We start from the raw sequence: 21459 nt of genomic DNA, 5'->3' as shown, positions 1-21459 counted from the left end.
TTTGATTCTTTCTTACAGTTTCTATTTATTTCCTGAGAATGTCTTTGTTTTTTGTTTGTTTGTTTGTTTTAGCTTCAGCTGTACAAAACAACGCAATAGTTAGACATTTCACGCCTCACGAAGTGGTAAGCCCTCCCCCAATCTATTGCCCCTCTGACATCATATATAAGAGAATTTCTATCATTTTGTTTGTTGTGAGCATACTTTCTTTTACATAATTCAGCATGGTTATAATAGCTGGTTTAAGATACTTATCAGCTAATCCCAAATCTGGATCATGTCAGAATCAGTCTCCATTCTCGAGAATGCGTCACTTTTACTGTGTTGTTTTTTTTTAAATTGTATATTAAATAATTTTAGAATGCATCATGACATTATAAGTAGTTTGTTATGGAAATTCTAGATTCTGTTATATTCCTCCAAAGAGTGCTGGATTTTTGGTTTTAGCAAGCAGTTGATTCGACTGAAACTGCAAAGCCTGTCAAATAGGGACCTTGTTAAAATGCAGTGGTACTCAAATCTCAGTTCGGTGTTTTTTTTAATCCTTACTTGAGCTTCGTTGAGTCTGCCTTATATATAGAGTTTACAGGTCAGAAAGAGATTTGGACATAGTTGATACATAAAATTTGAGCACCCTTCTCTGGCTTTCTTCTTTCATGAACTCTCTCCTGCTTTTTGTTTTTCAGGGGAAATGTGCCCCTAAACTCTGATTCTTCAAGTCAGAAAAAGTGCAGAGTTTCTGTCAGTGCTGCATGATACCATTCACTGAAGCCCATTTTCACGCAAAAAAGTGTTATTTTTTTAAAAAGGTGGCGGTGGGGGGAGGGGACCATGCGGTTCCATTTCCTTTTACCAAGTTTCAGCTGTTTCTAGTGTCTACTTGGCTTTGGTAGCTTTCCAGTGCCATGAAGTAGTTGCTTATTATATTTTATTTAGATTTCACTATCTGTGGAAGTAGCAGTACGATAGGAGCTTACTCAGCCATTCTCATCAGGGGAATCTGTGATTTCATTTGAGTTCACTGTTCACTGAGCCTGAGGACGCATGGGATACAAAAATATCACTAAGTCTTTTTTATAAATGAGAAAACTGAGTCCTCACAGGTCCATTTGGCTTAAAACTCTTCCACTCCATCCTATCCAAGTCCACTTGGGTGAGGCAGGCATAAGATGGTGTCTACTGTGTGGAAACAGGGGAGGCTGGCAGAAAAGGAAGGTAGGTGAGATGCCAAAATATATAATCCTAAATGAACAAGTTCTTTGGGGCCAAGGAATTGTCACGATAAGCATAAAGCCTTGTATATGATCTGTTTGAAGGTTTCCCAAGATGTCTTTGTTTCTTTCCTTTTGATTCCTTTTGAGAGTTCCAGTCATCACAGCTGTGTATGGGGACATGGGCCTGCTGAAGAGCAGAAGCTTTGCAGAGGCTTATGGCTACCCAAGACAAAATCAGAGACCAGAAAATGCCGTAGGACCTCAGAGACGATCTCTCTCAACGCCCCCTCATTTAGAAAAGTGAAATCATTCGCCCAAGATTGTTCAGCCATTTGATGGCTGAGTTAATTTCAGTGTTCAAATCTCTGAACTCCTGCAAAACAAGCATAACTCCATTATACGCATAATATAGTATCTATCTATCTATCTATCTATCTATCATCTATCACCTGCCCACACCACACCAGTGACTCCATTTGCCTCTGATGACACGGAGAATGTATCAATCCATTGGAGTAGTAGTTCTCAATCCTTTTTTAAAAATCTACAGTCCTTGAGAAACAGGATAATATCCTTAAATACTGAAGTAAACTCCAACGAACACCATCCGACCACTGCATTGATGTTGATGGATTCCAGATACGGTGTTTATTCTATGGCACCTCCCCCCTCATCACTCAGTCCTCCACAGCACCCACCATAGATGCGAAAGGCGTACTCGATCTTCAGGCTGGGGCAGGCCTGCTCACGGAACACAGATGCCATGCCCAGCACATCCTCAAAGGAGAACACATCATTGTGGGAGAACACTCTGCAGATTCGGTCTCTGAAAGGGTTGACCTGTGGGTGGGGAAGAGGAGGAAGGAGTTCCATCAATGTCAGGTTTGTGCCTCCCTGGGCCTTGCTTATCTTCCTAAAGTACAGCGTCTTGAGTTTGAGAAGAAACTAATAGCAACAACCTAAATGTTGGAGTAGATGTTAGGTCAACAAGCCAGGACCCTGGGTGTGACAGAGGGTACCGGGGATGAGGGGCCATGCTTGATATCATTTTCCCCGCTGCCATCTCCTCTTACACATACCATCCAAAGGCTCATTTTTGGTTATGTTATTCTTTTTTATGGTTACTAATTTTTCTCCATTTTGTGTATAAAACTTGGAGAATACAAAAAAATAGTATAAAGAATGGGATACAAATTTTTCGTAATCTACTCTGTAGTGTTAGCTACTGTTGACATATTGATATAGACATTAGACAGACCAGGGTTTATGTCCTGGCTTCCTTATTAGCTAGTGAGTGACCTTAGTTTTGACAAATTACATAATCTCCCAGAGTCAAAGCTTTCTCATGTACAAAATAGGGTAGGATAATACTATATCTACCTAATCAGTTTATAGTGAGGCTTCAACAGAGTAGTTTTAAAGTTGCGCAGTGACTGATGAATATACTCAACACGTGGTAGCTATTAGTTGTCACCTAACTAATATATATATATATATATATATATATATATAAACAATTTTCACTTTTAAACCAAACCAAAATGAGAACCCCATATGAGTAAGGGTCATGTGACTTTAGAAACCCCCGGTTTCGCTAACCTGGGCTTGGCCAGGGTCATGCATGAGAGGGTCCTTCTGAGGCTGGTATCACAGGGTTCTGAGAAAACACCCCAGCCGCTTCTCTTCTACTAATGCCGCCTTGTTACTTTCTTCCAGCCCCCAGGAACGAGCAGGTGGGGTGGGTTGTGGGGTGGAAGAGACGAGCAGACCTAATGAGGGTTAAAGGGGGAACTGCACAGAACAAGCTTGGAAATCTTTAAAAGCAACAAGTTCATCTTTGGTACCCTCCTCCTCCCACTTTCTGTGTCCCTAATCCACCATGACTCCCCTCCACCCTCAGTGGCTCCGGGGCCCAGCTATCGCCTGTTCTAAACTCACCTTGCCGGATGGCCGCCCTTATCAGACACAAACTTTGCTCTATCGTTCTAAAATGATGCCTATCCCTCCCTCACCCTCAACTAAAATTCCCCTCCCTTAGATACACCTCAGCTAGGAAAGCTATTTGATTCTATGAGTTCACACAACAGATCTGAATGGCCAACAGTTCCTCAATCTCCCAAATTTTTAATCAGATGAAACAATTCTCTAGTTGATTTTTCTAGCCCCTTTTTCACTAACAAGGTAGCTCTTCAAGGCTTCTGGCTTCATGCAAAAGGGTTAAATCCTCCGCTTCAAGCACCTGGTGGCTTATCACCTCTCTCATGGGCATTTGAACCCTAGCGCCAGTCTCTAAGAGCCTATATTCCCTTACCTAACACGCCTCAGGGTTGCCCCAGCACCAGCCAAAGCTTAGCCCTCTGGTTTTGATTTCTTCATTTTGGGCACGTGAAAATTTCTGTGTCATGTCTCTTGAACTCAGCAACATATTAAAATCTATGGTCTAATTTTATTTGGAATTCCTATGTATTTGAGGTAAAAGAGAGAAGATTCTCTGTCACCTCAGGTGGCCATGTAGTTCTCAAACTTTAGTAAGCATATGAGTTACCTAAGGTCCTTGTTTAAAAACATGAATTGTAAACTCCCACCTCCAGAGATACTGTTTAAGAAGGTCTGGGGTGAATATGAGTTACCTAAGGTCCTTGTTTAAAAACATGAATTGTAAACTCCCACCTCCAGAGATACTGTTTGAGAAGGTCTGGGGTGAATATGAGTTACCTAAGGTCCTTGTTTAAAAACATGAATTGTAAACTCCCACCTCCAGAGATTCTGTTTGAGAAGGTCTGGGGTGAAATCTGGACACAGAGACACGCACACAGGCAGAACAGCATGTGAACTTGAAGGCAGAGATTGGGGTAATCCTTCTACAAGGCAGATATCGGGGTGATGCTTTAGAATGCCCAAGATTGCCAGAAAACCACCAGAAGGGACAAGGGACAGATTCTCCCTCACAGCCTCAGAAGGAACCTATCCTGCCAACACTTTGATCTCAGACTTCTAGACTCCAGAACTGAGAGATAATAAATTTCCATTGTTTAAGCCACATAGTTGTGGCACTTTGTTACACAGCCTTAGCAAACTAATATATCCAGGAATCTGCACTGTAAATAAGATCCCCAGGTGACAGGGTTAACCATATATATATATATATATATATATATATATATATATATGCCCAAGATATATGCCTAAGGCGTGTTAGGTAAGGGAATATAGGCCCTTAGAGACTGGAGCTAGGGTATATATATATATATATATATATATATACACATACATATACATACATATATATGTATATATGTTCCAGGAGTGCCCAGGGTCCAGAAGAATCAGGCTGCCCTGCTAGAACCTCCAAACAAGCTCCCACTGTCTGGTTCCTCCACCCTTTCACCTCCACAAACCCCCAGAAATGCTGGGTTTGACTGCCTCAAACGAATGCTATTAAGACTTATCTACTGTGATGTGTTTCAGGTCACATGTACCTTGCTAAGTGGCTTTACAAATTACTTTGTCAAATTTTAACTAAATTAACTCTCACAAATGGATAGGTGACTTAACAAGATTCCTGCAAGGAAACCACAATTGAAGATAATGCTTAAAATGCAAATGCAAGTGAACAAGACAAGGTCAGGGCAGGTACCTCTCATACTTAAAACACAAGTTGTTTTCTATGAGGAGGAAACAACTGAGAATCCAGTCAGACATAACGAGGACTACCGGCTTCAATTCTCCTGTCCTGCACTCAGGTGCAAGACAGATGAACAAGCTCACTGCCTAAGCATACAGCCCACCAGGGAGTGGGGTACCAATCTTCCCTTCCCTGGGGGGCCACCCCCATTACTTGGCTTTGCTGCTAGTGAGGGGAGTGGGGGTGATTGCCAGGAAGCCAATCCACTCCTCGCCTTAGACTCATGTCACATGACTCATCTCTACACACACACACACACACCCCTTGTCTTACAGAGATGGGGCAGGGGGCAGTTGGTATGGTAGCTGCTGGGAACGGTACATAGAACACAACATGGTGACCACAGATATTGTTGGAAGATGGGCAGAAAATATTGCAGAAGATGTAGAGAAGTAAGCATTAGAACAAATTCCACACTGTGGAAAGTTGGCTAAATATATTGTTGAAGAAAAACAGAGATGTTTCTATCATGGTTTTCCTAGATTCTGTTTCAATAATGAAATACATGAAGAACCACACTTCTGTGAGCCACTGAAGGAATGAGGTGATGTGAGCTGAACAGTACATTACTGCTTTAATAAAAACACCATTTATGGGGAAAATTGGCTGAGTGAAATCACTGATGAGTGGCTGCTCCATAATGAAAAGGATTCTGGGTAAGGGTGCAAGGATGGGACACTGTACAACTAATTCCCTGCAGAATTTCCTGCAGATGACTGCTGTCAAGAGTTAAACCCAGAAGAACACAAAGTGCTGCAGGAGTCATTGATATGGTTAGTTGTTTTTTTTTTAAGTTTAAAATATAGTAAACCTTATATAATGATTGATAATCACAGGGAAGTAACAATGAAAATCTTTTGAACCACCTGAGTTTTGCCTGGTTATCTCTTGGCACTTAAAATAGTCATCAAACTGAAAGAGGAATTATATGTGTTTCTTGTACAAAAACACAAGTGTTCCAAATTTGCTGAGCTTTTTATGATAACAAGTGGTGGTTGGCAGTTTGCTACTACCTAGCAGATATCCACCAAAAAATGAACTCAAATTCTTCTGACTCTTAAGGTAAAGGTAACTCGTTTTAACAATGAGTAAGAAAGTCCTTGCTTTTCCAAAGAAATGTACACTTTGGAGAGACTATTTTGAAAATGAGATTTTTGTTATTGAAAACGTGGTGTAGCTTATACAAATGCTTATAACTGCATACCTGAAAATACTACAAACAGATTTTTCCAATCTGTTTGAAAATCATCCAAATGAAGAGTGTCAGTGGATTTTGAGTCCATTTGTTAAAAATACAAAAATGCAATGTTTTCCTTTTAGCTTGTAAAGAGCCACTGACTGGCGTAAGGGAAGATGAACACTACTAGCTTAATTTCAATAAAAAGCCTTTAATTCGTACATGGGATTGATAATGATTACCATAATTTAATACAGCCAGCGATACATCTCTTGTCTTTGGATCAGTTATGACAGCCATTAAAAATAAACTCAACTAGAACTAGATCTCTGAATGGCTCTATCTCAAAGTATGAAAGCAGGATTTCAAAGAATAAAGAAGCACATCCAACCACATTGCTTTCCCTTACTCTATTGTCACTAATTATAAGCAAATAGTAAAACCGTGACAGGAGGAAATTTTGTTACATAAAATAAAGGAAGATTTATTCTTACAATATGTTATGTAATCTTTAGCTTAAAATATTTATTTTGCATGTTTATATGTTAACATGTTGGTATTGTAGTAAAGAACATAGTTTATAAATGAACAAACGTGTATTATAGGTGCACACGCCACATTTTTTTTATTGCAGGGGATACATGATCAAAAGTGTCTGGATATCGCTGATCTAGATTAACCCCCCTCATGTCACAGATGTGGAAATGCGGCCCTGGGGGAGGAAAAAGACTTGTCTAAAGTCACTCAGCCTGAGAACCAGATCTCCTGAGTCTACCCAGCACTGTTTCCACCATGATATCTTGTGGCAAGTAAACATCAAAGAAAAAGGTGGTGATGGAGGCAAAGCATGTGACCATTAAAATGTGGAAAATTTTGGAAGTGGAACCCTCTTAAAATTCTTACTTTAATAAAAATTGTTTTTTGACACAAAGTGCAAAAACAGAGCCTAGAGTTAAGTCAAAAAAGTGGTCCACACCTACAGTATGAGCGTTGTGTATCTGGTGGGTAGTGACTGTTGATACAAATGTGAGACGCACAGTTAGGTTAGGAGCAAATGCTGTAGAAGGGAGAAGCCAAGGGGACAGGGGGAAGGCCACATGGAGCCATCAGGCTGGGGGATGGTGGAGGAACCAGAGTGAGGAGCAGGAGACCCTCTCCTGACAGGCTAGGGCCGAGTCACCAGAGCTGTTTCTGGGCCTGGGAGGCCAAGGGGTGGCTGGTGCAGTTCTCTGTGCGGCCTGGCAGGCATCTTCCAGGAACGTGTCCAGGGCTTGTCTCTGATCCAACAACGGCAGCTTCCCTCTCCCCCAGGACCAGTGCTTCACCACTTCTGGGTGGGAGGCGGGAGATCCCAGGCCAGAGACTTCCCTACGAGGCGGTATCATCAACACAGTTGCGGCTCCATGCAAAGGGACACCAGCGGTGCTGCAGGGAGAGTTTCTCAGGGCCCATGTGATGCTGCCTCCTTGCCTCACCCTGCTCTCTATCCTGAGCTAATGCCAGCTCAGCTGGCATCCTCGGTTCCAGTCCAGCCACCAGCAGACAGAAGAACAGCTGGGAAGAGGCAGGGGAGGGAGTGAGGCTCATTAGTGATCGCAGTTCCAGTTTACGGTACTCCAGATTTTTGTGGCTATTACTTAACAATCTGAAATCTGAACCAATAAGTTTTGGGACCGATCCAGGGAGTTACAGTCTGCATTAAATTTCACACTCATTTAGGAATCTTTCGTCTTCCAGTGGAGGAAGATGATGACAATTGACAAAGCAACGCTTTCCTTGAAGAATAACATGTACCCTAGTGTGAAGGCGTTCTGAACAAGAGAATATAAACATGTCAGTGTAGAAATTTATACAGGTAACTCCGTAGTGCAATCTCCATCTACGGACGCTAAAACTTAGGAGATGAAAATAAACCCCAAATGCTGGGGATTTTTTTTGGGAAACAGACACTACAATTTGTTGACAATAAAAAGATTGCAGTCCTTGCCAAAAACTGGAAGTTTTTTTTTTTTTTAAAAGATCTTCTCAAAGTTACTGAACAAGAGATTTGATTTGAAGATGAAAGTCAGAGAGAAAATATTTAGACTTAGCTTAAAAATACCTCCTCTCCATTTCTCCAACTAGAGCATAGTCAAAAAGAGCTTTTTACAGTTGCTGGAGAAAAGTCGCACAAAAATACGCTAGTGACTCAATAAAGACGTCACTGACACACTTTGATTTTTAAGATATCATTTTTTTTTAAAAAAAGATCAAACAGTACTGTTTCATTTAAAACTTCTCATTGCTAATGAAGCTTTCTTAATATTTAGTTTACCATTTTTGAATAATGCTTTATTTCTGTTCATTTTGTCTGCTACCAACTCTTTTTAAAATGATATGATTAATGTTTGTAGTTTTAAATTTTTAAACAGATGTAAAGCACCTGTCAAGGAAAGGAGTGGATGGAGGTGTCTAGTGAGAGAGGCCAGCCCCTCTTAGGTCCTGAGTGGAGGCCTCAGGTACCTGGGGCAGACTTTCACTGAGGGAAGTGCTACCTGAAAGACCCCTCATAGTTGTGCAAGATCGGGTGAGCAGTCCCATGTCCTGGAAGAAGGATGTAAAGGAATCTTTTGTGTTTTAGTGCCTTTAAAAACTTCCCTCAGATACACCATACTTATGGATTGGAAAGTTCAATATTATTAAGATACGGATTCTTCCCAAATCGATCTGCAGAGTTAAAGCAATTGATTCTCGTTAAAGTCTTCCACTTGATGTTTTTGCGAATATTGAACAGCTGATTCTAAACTTTATATGGAAATACAAAGGCAACAGAACAGCCAAGGCCAATACTAAAGAAGAGAAACAAGGCTGAAGTACTCATACTACTAGATATCAAGAGCTATGCTAAAGCTTTAGCAATCAATACAGTGTGGTATTGGTACAAGGACAGACACACAGACCAATAGCCATAATAGAAATTCCAGAAACAGACCCACACATATATGAATTCCTGATTTATGACAAAGATCACATTGCAGTGGAGTGGGGGAAAGGAGAGTCTGGTCAATAGGAAGTGGTAGAGTCAGTAGCCATCCATATGGGGAGAAATGAATCTTGGTTCCTGCTTCACACCATACACAAAAATCAGTCCCAGATCGGTCATAGATCTAACATGGAAAACCAATAATAAAACTTTTAGGTGAAAGCATAGGAGAACATCTTCATGACCTTGAGGCAAATATTCTTTTAACAATGTATGAAAAGCACTAAGTAATCAGGGGAAATCATAAATTGGAATATATTAAAATTGAGAATTTATGTTGTTCAAAAGACATCATTAAGAGAGTAAAAATGAATCCACAACAATCAATCTGTCCTTCCACAGGTGAATGGATAAACAAAGACTGGTACACCGGTACAATGGAATACTTCTCAGCAATAAAAAGGAACAAACTATTGATTCATGCAACAATGTGGATGATGCTTCAGTGTATTTTGCCAAGTAAAAGAAGTCCAAAAGAATACGTATTGTATGAGTCCATTTGTATGACACGCTGGAAAATGCAAAACTATAGGGATGGAAAACAGATGGGTTTGCCAGTGGTTGGGGGAGGGAAAGGAGTTGACTACACAAACCTCACAAGAAAAATTTTAGGGTGATGGAACTGTTCTGCATGGCGACACTGCGCTGGCAGAGCCACGACTCAATGTATTTGTTTAAATCCATAAAACTATACTCGACGGTGAGTGGACTTTATTAGATGCAAATAAATAAATAAATAAATAACCCAGGATGCTAGTGAATCCAGGATGAAATGCTGACCATGACAAACAAAAGTAACTGTATTACAAATGTATGTCAAACCTCACTGAAAAGAATTGGGAGAAAGGAACTGACCAAGTAACTTTGGAAAATGGTGTTTCAACTGGGTATTATAAGTCTGAAAACCAAAAGTATCATAAACTAACACTGTACTCAAACTGGCAAATTTGTTTCTCAAGGGGGTAGCGTTAGCAATTCTGAAACTACATGGATACTGGGGTTGAACAAATAGGTAAATAAATAACAGATAATAGGAGTCAAGTTTCCCATTGTCACAAAAATATGTCACAAATAAGTAAGGGGAGAAGACTAGACCTGGCACTGGATTGCTCAGAGACATCAGTATGTACTCATGGGTATATTGATACATAGAGAGATGACTAGATACAGAAATAAATACTGGTATGTGGTTATCCGAGTTAGTATACAGACATATGTTTTCTAGTGCTGTCTGCTGAGTAACAGTGCAGAAACCTGGAAATACAACCTTAACTAAGTGGTCAAGGTGAACACCACCAGTAAGAAGTCATGTTGATACCATATGTGCCTTGGCAGGATGTGATGAGAAGGGCACCTCATCGTTGTGGTATTCATTGCACAAATCCATAACCCCAGTCTAATCAAGAGAACGTTTGAGACAGACCCAATTTGAGGGATGTTCTACAAAAATACCTGGCCAGTGCTCTCCAAAAAATCATGATAGACAAAACTGAGAAACTGTCACTGATTAGAAGAGATTAAGGAGACATGAAGACTTAATGCAATGTGGGATCCTGGAGTGGATACTGGAACAATCAAGGACATCAGTTGAGAAAACTGATGAAATCCAAACAAAGTTTGTAATTTAGTTAGCAGTGTTCCACCAATTTTAACTTATTATTAGTTTTGGTAAATGTACCATGGTTATGTAAGAAAGGTATACAGTACTTGCCGTAATAAATCTTAAAAGCAAGCCTTAAAAGGATTAAATTCATTTCAAGTACTAAACTGCGTCTAAAAACAAAACTCAATACAATTTAAATGAATACAAAAAAACTAAGGACCTAACAATATAAAATTGACAATGCTCAGCAGCCAGTAAGAAATTATCAGTCGTACAAAAAAGTGGGAAAATAAGACCCACAACCAGTAGAAAAATCAATTAATAGAGACAGACCCAAAAATGACACAAATGATAGGATAAGTGGGTACAAATATTGAAACAATTATAAATACGCTATATATGTTTAAGAAAGTAGAGAAAAGCATTATGAGGAAAACTATAAACCCATAGATTCAAGAAGCTCCACAAAACCCAAGTAGAAGAAACTTGAAGAAAATCACACCAAGGTGCAGCATAACCAAACTGTTAAAAACCAGTAGAAAAGAGAAAAATATGTTTCAAGAGGGAGGAGAGATAGGGACACACATACATATAGAAGTATGAAGATTAAGAGACTCTAGATTTCTTGTCAGAAGCTAAGCAAGCCAAGAAACAATGGAGCAACATCTTTAACTCCCTGAAACAAAACAAAACACGCCCTCATACTATTATTCTATACCTAACAAAAATCTCTCTCAACACTAAGGGCAAAAGACTTTATTTCCCAGGCAAACAAAAGCTGAATGAATTCATCAGCAGCTTACCAGAGCTACAAAAAACAAACAAACAAACAAACAAACAAACAAAAAAACGAAAAAGAAAGAAAGAAAAAAGAAGTGTTTCAGTGAGAAAGAAAATACCAGAAAGAAACTTGGATCTACACAAAGGAATGAAGAACACCAGAAATGATATGTTAATAAATATAAAAGTCTTTTATTCTCATTTTAAATCCTTTCAAAGATACAAATCCACATATATAGGTGGAGATGTCAACATCTCTCTGTCAATAATTAATATAAGTAGAACAAAAAAAATATTAGGGATGTAAAAGACTTGAAAAGGCTATCAACTAACTTGACCTACTTGACATTTTATTAAACACTTCACCCAAAACAGTAGTATACACATTTTTTTCAAGTGCATTTGGAACATTTACTAAGATAGACCATCTGCTGGGTTAGAAAGCAGGTCTCAATAAATTTAAGAGGATTTAAATCATACAAAGTACGTTCTCTGACTTCAATAAAATTAAATTATAAATCAATAATAGAAAGATACTTTGCAAACCCTCCAACTCAAAAGAAATGACAAGGAAAATAGAAACTAATTTGAACCAAATGAAGAAGAAAACACAACATATCAAAATTTGTGGTATGCAGTGAAAATAGTGTGTGCTATATGGAAATGAACAGCCTTAAATGCTTTTATTAGAAAAGAAAGAACTAAAATGTTTATCTAAATGAAAAAAAAAAAGGTCCCTCACCCTTTGGTGGTAATTAGTCACTAGGGAAAAGAGAGGGCCTGGAATTCCAGGTCTTCCAGGTGCCGGTATCCATTCTAACCTCGTCTCCTGTACTACTTGCACCTAGGAAGCATCTGTCCCTAAGAATATGAAAGAGCTTGTCACCAGGGGCACTGGCTTGGAAGCCAGAGGTGTATGGAGCTTCTGGGCTGCACAGACAACAGATGAGTGGAATGCCCCTCAGAGAAGGCCTCTCTTCCTTCAACCTCATTATCCAGGAGGATAATTCCTCGTTCTCTGTCTGGACCCAGTCACCCTTCAACACTAGAGTAACTCTACCAGAAGATGGCAGTGTTGAGTTGAAGCCATTCAGTCAGTTCTCCAACCCAACGTGAGTGAGCACCTACTGTGTGCAAGGCATTGGGTTAGGCTGTGACCGTCTCGAGGGTGTGGCGGGATAGAAATTACCAGACGTTTTACAAAGAAAAGACTCTAAAGCCCAATGAAGGACTCGAACTCCCAATCCAGTGCTTTATCTGTAGTGCTACTCTTAACTCCATTGGGTATTAATTTTTTCCAAGAAAATGTCTCAAAATCACATCCCAGAACAGGCAAGGTTTGAAACATTAGTACCCTGAGTCCCATGCCACTGCCAGTTGGCTGCTGTTCAGAGAACAAACTAGAAGAGCTGAAGGATGTGGCTTCTTCAGCTAGGGATGAAAGACGCAAAGTTCATGACCAGAACTTCAAGTCCTTGTAGCAAGTGCATAAGGTGAATTACTGTGTGCCAGGAACTGGACGAGGTCCCAGGGCCCCCAAATAGTGGAGACAACATCTCTGTCCACTCTGTGTACTCAGCCTAGGCACTGCCAGAAGTGTCTTCAGAAACAGGCACGGTAGAAGTGTCTGAATTAATTACAGGCAAAGTATAATGACAAGAGCTAGGCCAGGCATTGCTGGGAGGTAAGACCAACAAAGGGCCCAGAAGTAGAAAGCAACCAGAGGACAGAGGTAAGGCAGCAGCCAAGGGCCGATCAGGCAGGGAGAGAGATGTGACTGGACTCTGGGAGCTGCTCTGGGCCCGGGGCTAGGAAATCAGGTGAGGAGCACGGCTCCCCTTCCTTCTTTACACACTCGCCAGCTGTCCCCGCCCCTTCAGGGCTGCCCAGGTTTCACCTGGATGGATAAAAATGTTAGGTAAGGGAGGGCAACAGTGGGGCTTAACCTGGACCCTGAAACTCATCAAAGGTCCAGATTGGTCTGTGTGATCTTCACAGGTACAGAGAAGCCTGACATTTTCATTTCAGGGGACTTGGGGACAGGTAGCATGGGACATGAGAAATTCACTTACGTGAATACACCACCGCTATTGGCCAGGCTCCAGAGCCATCCTTCCCACCAGTTGTTTATAAGAGCGGGACAGTCTCTCTGTTTTAGATGTTCAACCTTCCTAGAGTCTAAAAACAGAGGGGCCCGTATGGGAGCTGTCTCCTAGTGACAGATGGGTTGGCAGGGACAGACTGAGGATGTGTCCTACGGCAGCTGGAGGCGGATCGCTAATGGAACAAGTAGGAGAGAAAGGCAGTAAAAATGTTAAATGTTATTAAACATCCACTGGACCATGTGGCCTGAACCTGGCTCAGACCCACCAGAACAGACTCTCCCCAGATTCTAGGCCCATGGGTACCTGCCATTACCCTGAGAAATCTTCCAGAAGAGCGACCTGTTAGCACAGAGAAGCTCAGGGGACTGAGTGTAGGCCTGAGTTTTCGGGGTGGTCTGGGGGCCCCACATTATGCCGAAGGCTGGACATGGGGAGTTGAAGGACCAGAGGCTCTGGAGTCAGCCTGACTCTAAAACGTTAGAATAATACGTTTTTATTTGACATCTACATGATCACGGTACCTAGCAGCTTCTGAGCTTTAGACTATCTCAATTTTTCAGTAATACAATTTGCCAAAGAAGAAAAGAAAGAAACCAAAGGAATCAAAAAGACCAACTGTCCCCTCACTTGTTTATCAAATCTATTACAGGAGAAACAAAGCGTGTATTACAGATAAGTGTCTATTCACATTAGTATATTACCATTTTTAACAGCTTGACATCCACTCTCCAGTGGCTGACAACACATTAAACAATATTCAAGTTCCTGAATAACAAGAGTAACCACAGAAACAAGCTGTGTGATCTTGGGCAGATCGTTGAGCCTCTCCTTTTTCCATCTATAGGACGGGCAGAATCATAACTTAGCACATGGGGGTTTATGGGGGTTGAATGAGATCGTATCTGTAAAACACCAGGCACTGGTAGGCCCCCAGTAAATGGAGCTACCATTAGTAATCCCACATCCTAAATCCACTCTTCTCCCATCAGCACCAGCAGCACCCCCAGGCACTGACGGAGTGATACATTTTGAGCTCTCAAGTCAAGTCGTTACCTGGGCCATCACGCTTCCAGGAGCTCACCCTGCCTGCTAATGGGCAGAAAAAATGTTAGTTCTGGCTCCCCTGGGCATCTACAGCCCAGCATTTCCTCAGGGTCAGCTGCTGACTGTGCCAGAGGCATCGCCTCCGTGAGAAACCTCCATGGACCTCCAAGAAGAGCGGCTTTGATGAAAAGAGGGAGAGAAGGGGGCTGACGTGTTGCGTGCATAACTTCACTTTGTAGCTGAGGATAGCAAATGACAGAGAAGGTAACACACGGCTATGTGTCTGAGTCCCATAGGGAGCTTTAATCAAGATTCACATTCCCTAATCTCACCATGGTCTTTCTGAGCAGCACCTTGAGGGGTAGGGCCCAAAAATCTGTATCTTAGCAAGCTGCCCAGGTGATTTTTATGTAGACAATCCTTAGACAACTCTAAATGACCTGGTCAAAATCGTATTAACAAATGGCAAAGACATTACATCAGATGCTGCACACCACACACACACACACACACACACACACACACCCCTGCTGTCTCCTCCAGGACAGTCTCCTACCCAGCAAGCGTGGGTGGGGACAGGGACTGTGCCGCAAGTGGTGTGGTGCATGGGACACATCTAGCCTCACCCCGGAGGGCAAACACCCAACCTGAAAACATTGTTTTTGCACAGACAAGCTTCCTTTTGCTCCCTCTAGCTCCCCTCCTCCACGCAGCCCCCCAGTCCAACAGGCAGAGGTAGGCAAGTTACATCACCCCCAACCCATGTATATTCACTGTCATTGCCCACAGTCGATTTTCCTCCTGTGACAAACTCTCTCCCCTAAAAATGTGTCCTTTCATTGTTTTCCCTCTTACTTCCCTCTTCCAATTTCTGCCGGATTTATTTAGGAAATGTTTCCATGTACCGCCTCAGCCAAGCTGATGGATACCACTTCTTCCAGAGCACCAAATAAAGTGCTGCTGCTGAATGAATGACTTTCTAGTTTAATTCTATTGCTTTGCTGTTTTATTGAGCGACTAGGAGAACGAGAGAAAAAAATTGCATCTGGGGAAGTGGGTCCTGTGAGTGGGAAGACCCCTCTGCCCTAGGGGGCCGGGACAGAGAGAAGAGCCCTCTGCCCAGTAGAGGAGGGAGAAGTGGGAGCCCGTGGAGGCCTTCTAGGAGGTGGAAGGTGAGGGGAGGAAGAGGAAGAGGGAGACAGATGGAAGAGGGAGAGGAGAGGAGGCAGTGGATGCAAATATTCCAAGATGGGGCTCTTCCTGAGACCCACCTCCCCCGTCCCCAGCCTTCAGCAGTGCCCACCCAAACCCACAGTGCTTGGCATGAGTGCAGTGTTATGGAAATCAGTGAAGAGGTCGAACGGTTGGTAGGAAGTGATGCAGATGTGCAGGAGAAGAGGCGAAGGGACATGAGGGACACATAGGAGCCCCTCTTCGTTGTCCCTTTCAACCCCCCACGCCTCCCACAAAAAGAAAGAACAGAAGAATGAGGGAGGGCTCTGTACTCTCACAAGGCATAGAGTCAGAGGAAGGCAGTTCAGTTATTTCAATTCTATTTTTCAGGGCAGGGAGGCCCCCAAGTGCGTTAGGATTCCACGAGGAGTTTTCTCTGTTTTAATGCTGTTGCACCACAAGCAGCAGTGACTTATGTCTCAGGCTGGGAACCTAACAGCAGTTTATATGTTTTTATGTGGAAAATGCAAACAACGTTCTGAACAGCCCATATAAAAACCTGTTAAAACACAATCTGTACCTGTACTTTAAAGGCAGTTTGTGCAAAGCAGGAAACTGTGACTAACGTGATGAGGTCACCCAGGGTGTCCCAGGCACAGGACGGTTTAGGGAACAGCCCAGAATCTCACGGGAGGGAACGCAGGGCCCTCCTGGTTCCGGCCTGCTGTTTATAAGCCTCCTTCCTGTCTGTAATCAGGAGGGGTGCTCAGATGGTGTCGGGGCTGCTTTGCAGCTGTTTGGGGACACCCAACCTAGGGCACCCTGGGAACATGTTCCCCTGTGAACTCTGTAGGATGTATATCTTTGCCTCACGACAACAATTTCTCTTTTATCAACACATCTAAGCAACAACAGTTGATCTATTTCGCATTTCACTTTGAATCAACTGATATAAACTGAACCGGGCTCACACCACAGCTGCTCTCTCACCAATAGGTCTCTCTCTCTCTCTCTCTCTCTCTCTCTCTCTCTCTCTCTCTCTTCCTCTCTCATGCCCAGTGGCTCTTTAAACACTTCAAAGTCCAAACTGAAGCAATTCAAAGTTCCTTTATTGTTTCAGTTCCTGACATTGTGGCTTATTGAACTTTGGAAACGCCCCCCCTTCTTATTCTTGCCTTTCCCCTATATCCTGGGACTATAAACCCAACCTCAGCAGGCCGCCCTTGACTGCTAAGCGCCCCCCGGCCAGCCATGATTCATCATTACCTAGGTATTCAATAAGCACCTCCGCTCAGCCCAGACCTCTAGGCATCACATCTGATTCATACTTTCCCTTGAGCCCAAGGGAGACAAGCAGGAAGGAGAGGAACTGGCGCTTGCTAAACACTTACTAGATATCAGGCGCTGTGCCAGTTATGGTCACTCGTGTTATCCCATTTATTCTTTTCATCCACCCAAACGGTAGATATCAGTAAGTTCATTGTACACTCGTAGATGAAGAAAACTGAGGAGCAGAGAGGTTAAATAACTAAATAAGACCAAGAGCAGGAACTTGATCCCAGCTCTGTCTGACTTTCAGACATGAGCTCTTTGCATGGGGTGTGTTCCAGGAAGATGCTGCATCAAAATGGAAAAAAAAAATGCACACAGAAGTGTCAAGCTCCTGGGTGAGCAGGCAGGTCCAGGCTGAGCGCCAAGGAACATGCTATGACTGGTGCCGATGCCAGCTAAAGAGGACCAAGGGGAGGAATGAAAAATGTCCTGCGAATCCTGGCATTTGTGGGGGTGGTAGGATGACCCAATGCCCCTGGGTCACAGGAGTGACGTAGAATTTGGCCCCCAGGTCCACAACAGCTCCCTCCAGGATGGTACCGGCTAGACGGCAGTGCAGGAGTAGGCCTGGGGCTGGGGCTGGCCACAAAGTCAGCAGGAGATGCCGAGAGACCTGATGCAGCCAGGGGTTCTGGTGCCAGAGTGCTACAGCCCCTGCAGCACAGCCACAACACACGCACACGTGCCTAGTGAAAAACCCCATGCACAATGACCTTTCTGCGTCTACATCAACTTGGGGACAGGTCTCTAGTGATGTCACATGACTATCTTTTATCGCTGACTTGGACCAAGGCTATTCAAGAGCCCAGGTTTTTCACTTTGTGCTTTTTGCCCTCCTTGAGTCATAAATGTTTTTCCATGTTGCTACAGTCAGTATTATTATCATTTTAACAGTTACATAGTTCAAATTCCCAGAGCGGATGGCCCTATCTTTCTAATGCCTCCAAGAAGAAACTGGAAATCTAAACTAAGAAAATAACTTTTAAAAATGAAGAAAATAATACATGAGAATGTTTATTGCAAAATTATTTATAGTAGCAAAAAAAAAAAAAAATTCCAATACTGGAAACCATGTTAATGTCCAGCAGTGAGAGGATGGTTTAGTTAATCAGAACTCAATGCAATTATGCAACCATTAAAATGATAATTACACAGACTATGTAGCAACATGAAAAAAACATTTGTGCCTAATGGGAAAATAAGCACAAAATAAAATTATATTTTTCTACAGTGATATAAAATAAAGTATGCCTAGGGAGAAAAGGTGGCAAAAGAAAATAGAAAATGACAACTTTTGTTAGGGTGGTTGGGTGCTAAGGAATTACTTTTAGAAAATGTATTTTAATGCTGACGTGCTATTTTAACAATAAATAAAAAGCAAGTTAAAAAAGAAAGCACTCTCCAGAGAGAATTTGCTAAGCAAACAAAGAAGCTTTCCTTCCTGGCGGGGTGGGAAGCAGGAGTTTTTGTTTCTCTTTTCTGCTTTGCAAACTTCAGAAGAAGGGCTGAGCCCCAGGCAGAGCTAGACTCAGCTCCCAGACCCAGGAAGGGGATAGAGGATGCGCTTCTCCTGCAAGACCTGGCAGGAAAGGCTTGTTGAGAATGAAAGTTCAGTGGAAGAAGGCCACAGTTCATCTCATGGTCTGTCTATACCTTTCCAGATACATTCCAAAGTGCATAACCCCAGAGGCTGGCAACTAGCAAGTAGTGATCATTTTTCGGATAATTCTATGGGGTTTTCAGAGCGTGGTCAGCTCCCTTGTGCAACTGTCGTACCCTCTTGATTTGCATGACTGACAAAGCACAATGGTCCTGGCCTCTGTCTCCCTGGGGCCCCTGCTGCCTCAGAGACCTCTCTAAAAAGGATGGCACTTGAAGATGTAGGCAGGGCCACTTCAACAGCCTGGCCCTGAGTGGGAGAAGTGACCCCAGTGTCACTTCTCCCACTCACTTTACTGCTACCCTTGGGCCAAATCGAATTCTTCTTCCACCCACCAGCGAATATGTAAAGAGAGTTATGTCCTCCCAAGTCTTTCTTCAGGTGGAACAGCCTCCTTCCTTAGCTGCCTTCTCAGTGCTGTAGCTTTGGGTCCTTCCAGTAGCCTGGTGGTAGCTGAGTGCCTTGTCCCCTTCTAAGCCCCTGGTATGAGGCTGACCCTCAGACCTAAAGACTCCATGTGTGGTCCCACAACTCCTAGGAACACAGCCCTGCCCCCACCCAAGTGCTATTCCTTAATGAATGCGCCCTGAAACCCCACTGACCTTCCTGGAGCATTTGAGCTTTTTCAAATCCATCCCCCTCGTCTAGTCTTCAGAAAAACCCTCTGAGGTAGGCAGGGCTATCATCATTAGGTTCAGTTTTCAGGCAGGGAAAACTGAGCTCATATACAAACTGCAAACTCCATTCCAAGACTTGGAACAGCAAGCGTATTGAGCCTGGGAGACTGGAGGGCTAGGTTGCGGAGGCCTCATCCAGTGCCTGGCACACAGAAGGGGCCTAGGCCTCCGTTTGGGTTGAGGCCAGAGCTAAGAGGAGGGGAAGGTCCCCAGCAGGCCCCTCTGTGCTGGGGCCTGAACTGGGCCTGGCCTACCCTTTGGGCCTGGGCGAATGTGTCTCCTCACTCCAGCTGTGTGGCACGGAGCAGCCTACAGCTCCAGGCCGGCAGCACACGCCGCCCCCCACACCAATGGCTCATGCCCCTGGGAAGCCCTTCAGAGCTGCGGGGCGTCTTGTCCCTGCGGAGGGGGCAGCCTGCCAGAGCCTGCAGAGGGCCGAAAATCCTGGGAACACAGCCCTGGCCAGCCTGGCCAGCACCTCGTTAGGAGGCCCAAAGGCAGGAGGGGGCACTTTAGGAACAATATTGTTTATTTCTCTATTTTTAAACAAGTCTGAGGTCTCTGGGGGCGCAGATGAAGTTATCAGAAGAGACAGGAGTGGAATAAAGCCTCAAGCCAGCAGGCTGAGAAGGACCCTTGGGACCTGGACTCTTGAAAAGCTGAGATGGGGTTTGTTTATCTTGTACTCAGAGCGCAGGACTGGGACCGGGGTGCTGGACAAACATGTCCCCAAGCCCTCTGCAGCCTGTTCCCCTGGTGCCACTGGGGAATTCGGGTGTGAGCAATACTTTTAAAATGATCCCATCGATGTCATCTGTAGCCGGGGAAAGGAGGCTCCTCCTCTGGAAGGAAGCCGAGTTCACTTCTCACCTCTGCCACATGAATGTTTCCCAACGGGCAGAGCCCCATGGAGCCAGCGCACCAAGGGAACCCAGCCCTGGCACAGCTGGCTGTGCCGCCACACCTTCCCTCATCTGCCTGAGCGTCCATTTCCTCAGCTGGCACTGGGGCCGGCCATTGTCGCCTTAAGTCCCAGGTACCTCTCACAGGGAGGAGCAATGAGATTCTGTGTGCACCTGGGAAGGGCGGCACTCACGTTTCACTGAATCCTGACACAGCCCTGTCAAGGGGATTTGTCATTCCCATCTTAAGGGTAAGGAAGCTATGGCCTCGAAGAATCAAGTGACGTGCCTCAAAGCATTCAGACTCAGGCCCAGCTGGTTCTAGAGTCCACTCTCCTTCACAGCGCCAAGCTGCCTCTCAAGTGCTCCAAGTAAGGGTAATACGATGTGCTCTTGGGAGCTTCCGGAGAAATCATGAATCATTGACAGAATCAATTAAAGGCCTGGGTGGGATTGACTGGATGAGAAATACCTTCCAGGAAGTGAGAAGTGTGGTAAGAAGCAAGGAGAACTGGCCTTATGGTCAGTGGTCCTGGTTTGATGCTGGCCCTTCCTGGGTACCAGCTGGGTGACTGCGGCAGATTAACTAAGTTACTCCATGCCTGAATGGTCCCCTGCATGAATGTTCCCCTCCATGAACCAAAGGTAATAACAGAGCTACTTCCCAAGGTCGACGAAAGGGTCAGATAAGATGTGACACATGAGGCAGCAGGGAATGCTCGAGTTCTGTACAAATGAAAACAACCCTCTCCAGTTCCTGTCCCCAGACAACAATGGAGATAGAGGTTGAGCAAATTGCACCCAGGTGAGTGGTGGGGAGTCCCATGTATCGCCCACTTCTAGAGGCACCACATATAGGCATATAGGCAACCCAGGATGCACTGGGGGAGGGGGAGCCCTTGGCTATCACCTCAGACTCCCTCCACCCCCATCACCCCAGCTTAGAGCCACAGGCCATCTGTGCCTTGCCTGGAGCCAGATAGAAAGTTAAGGCCAAGAGAAAGAAAGGAATTGGCCGAAGACCAGTAAGCCAGAGGAGGGAAAAGCTAAAACTAGAACCCAGAGCTCTCCCCCACCCTCCAGCC

At 43.8% G+C, this 21459-nt stretch overlaps 1 protein-coding gene across 1 annotated transcript in view; it reads right to left on the bottom strand.

Moving 5' to 3' along the window:
• CIB4 (calcium and integrin binding family member 4) overlaps positions 1-21459 on the bottom strand; it is a 49933-nt gene that overhangs the window by 10085 nt on the left and 18389 nt on the right. The window contains 1 exon segment of the mRNA XM_033125400.1: positions 1913-2054. Within this exon segment, the coding sequence (XP_032981291.1) occupies positions 1913-2054 (142 nt within the window).

The sequence above is a fragment of the Rhinolophus ferrumequinum genome, chromosome 13, assembly GCF_004115265.2.
Source record: "Rhinolophus ferrumequinum isolate MPI-CBG mRhiFer1 chromosome 13, mRhiFer1_v1.p, whole genome shotgun sequence".
NCBI classification, from domain to species: Eukaryota; Metazoa; Chordata; class Mammalia; order Chiroptera; family Rhinolophidae; genus Rhinolophus; species Rhinolophus ferrumequinum.
Note: the sequence above shows the minus strand (reverse complement) of the source record. Positions and strands in the feature narration are given on the sequence as shown.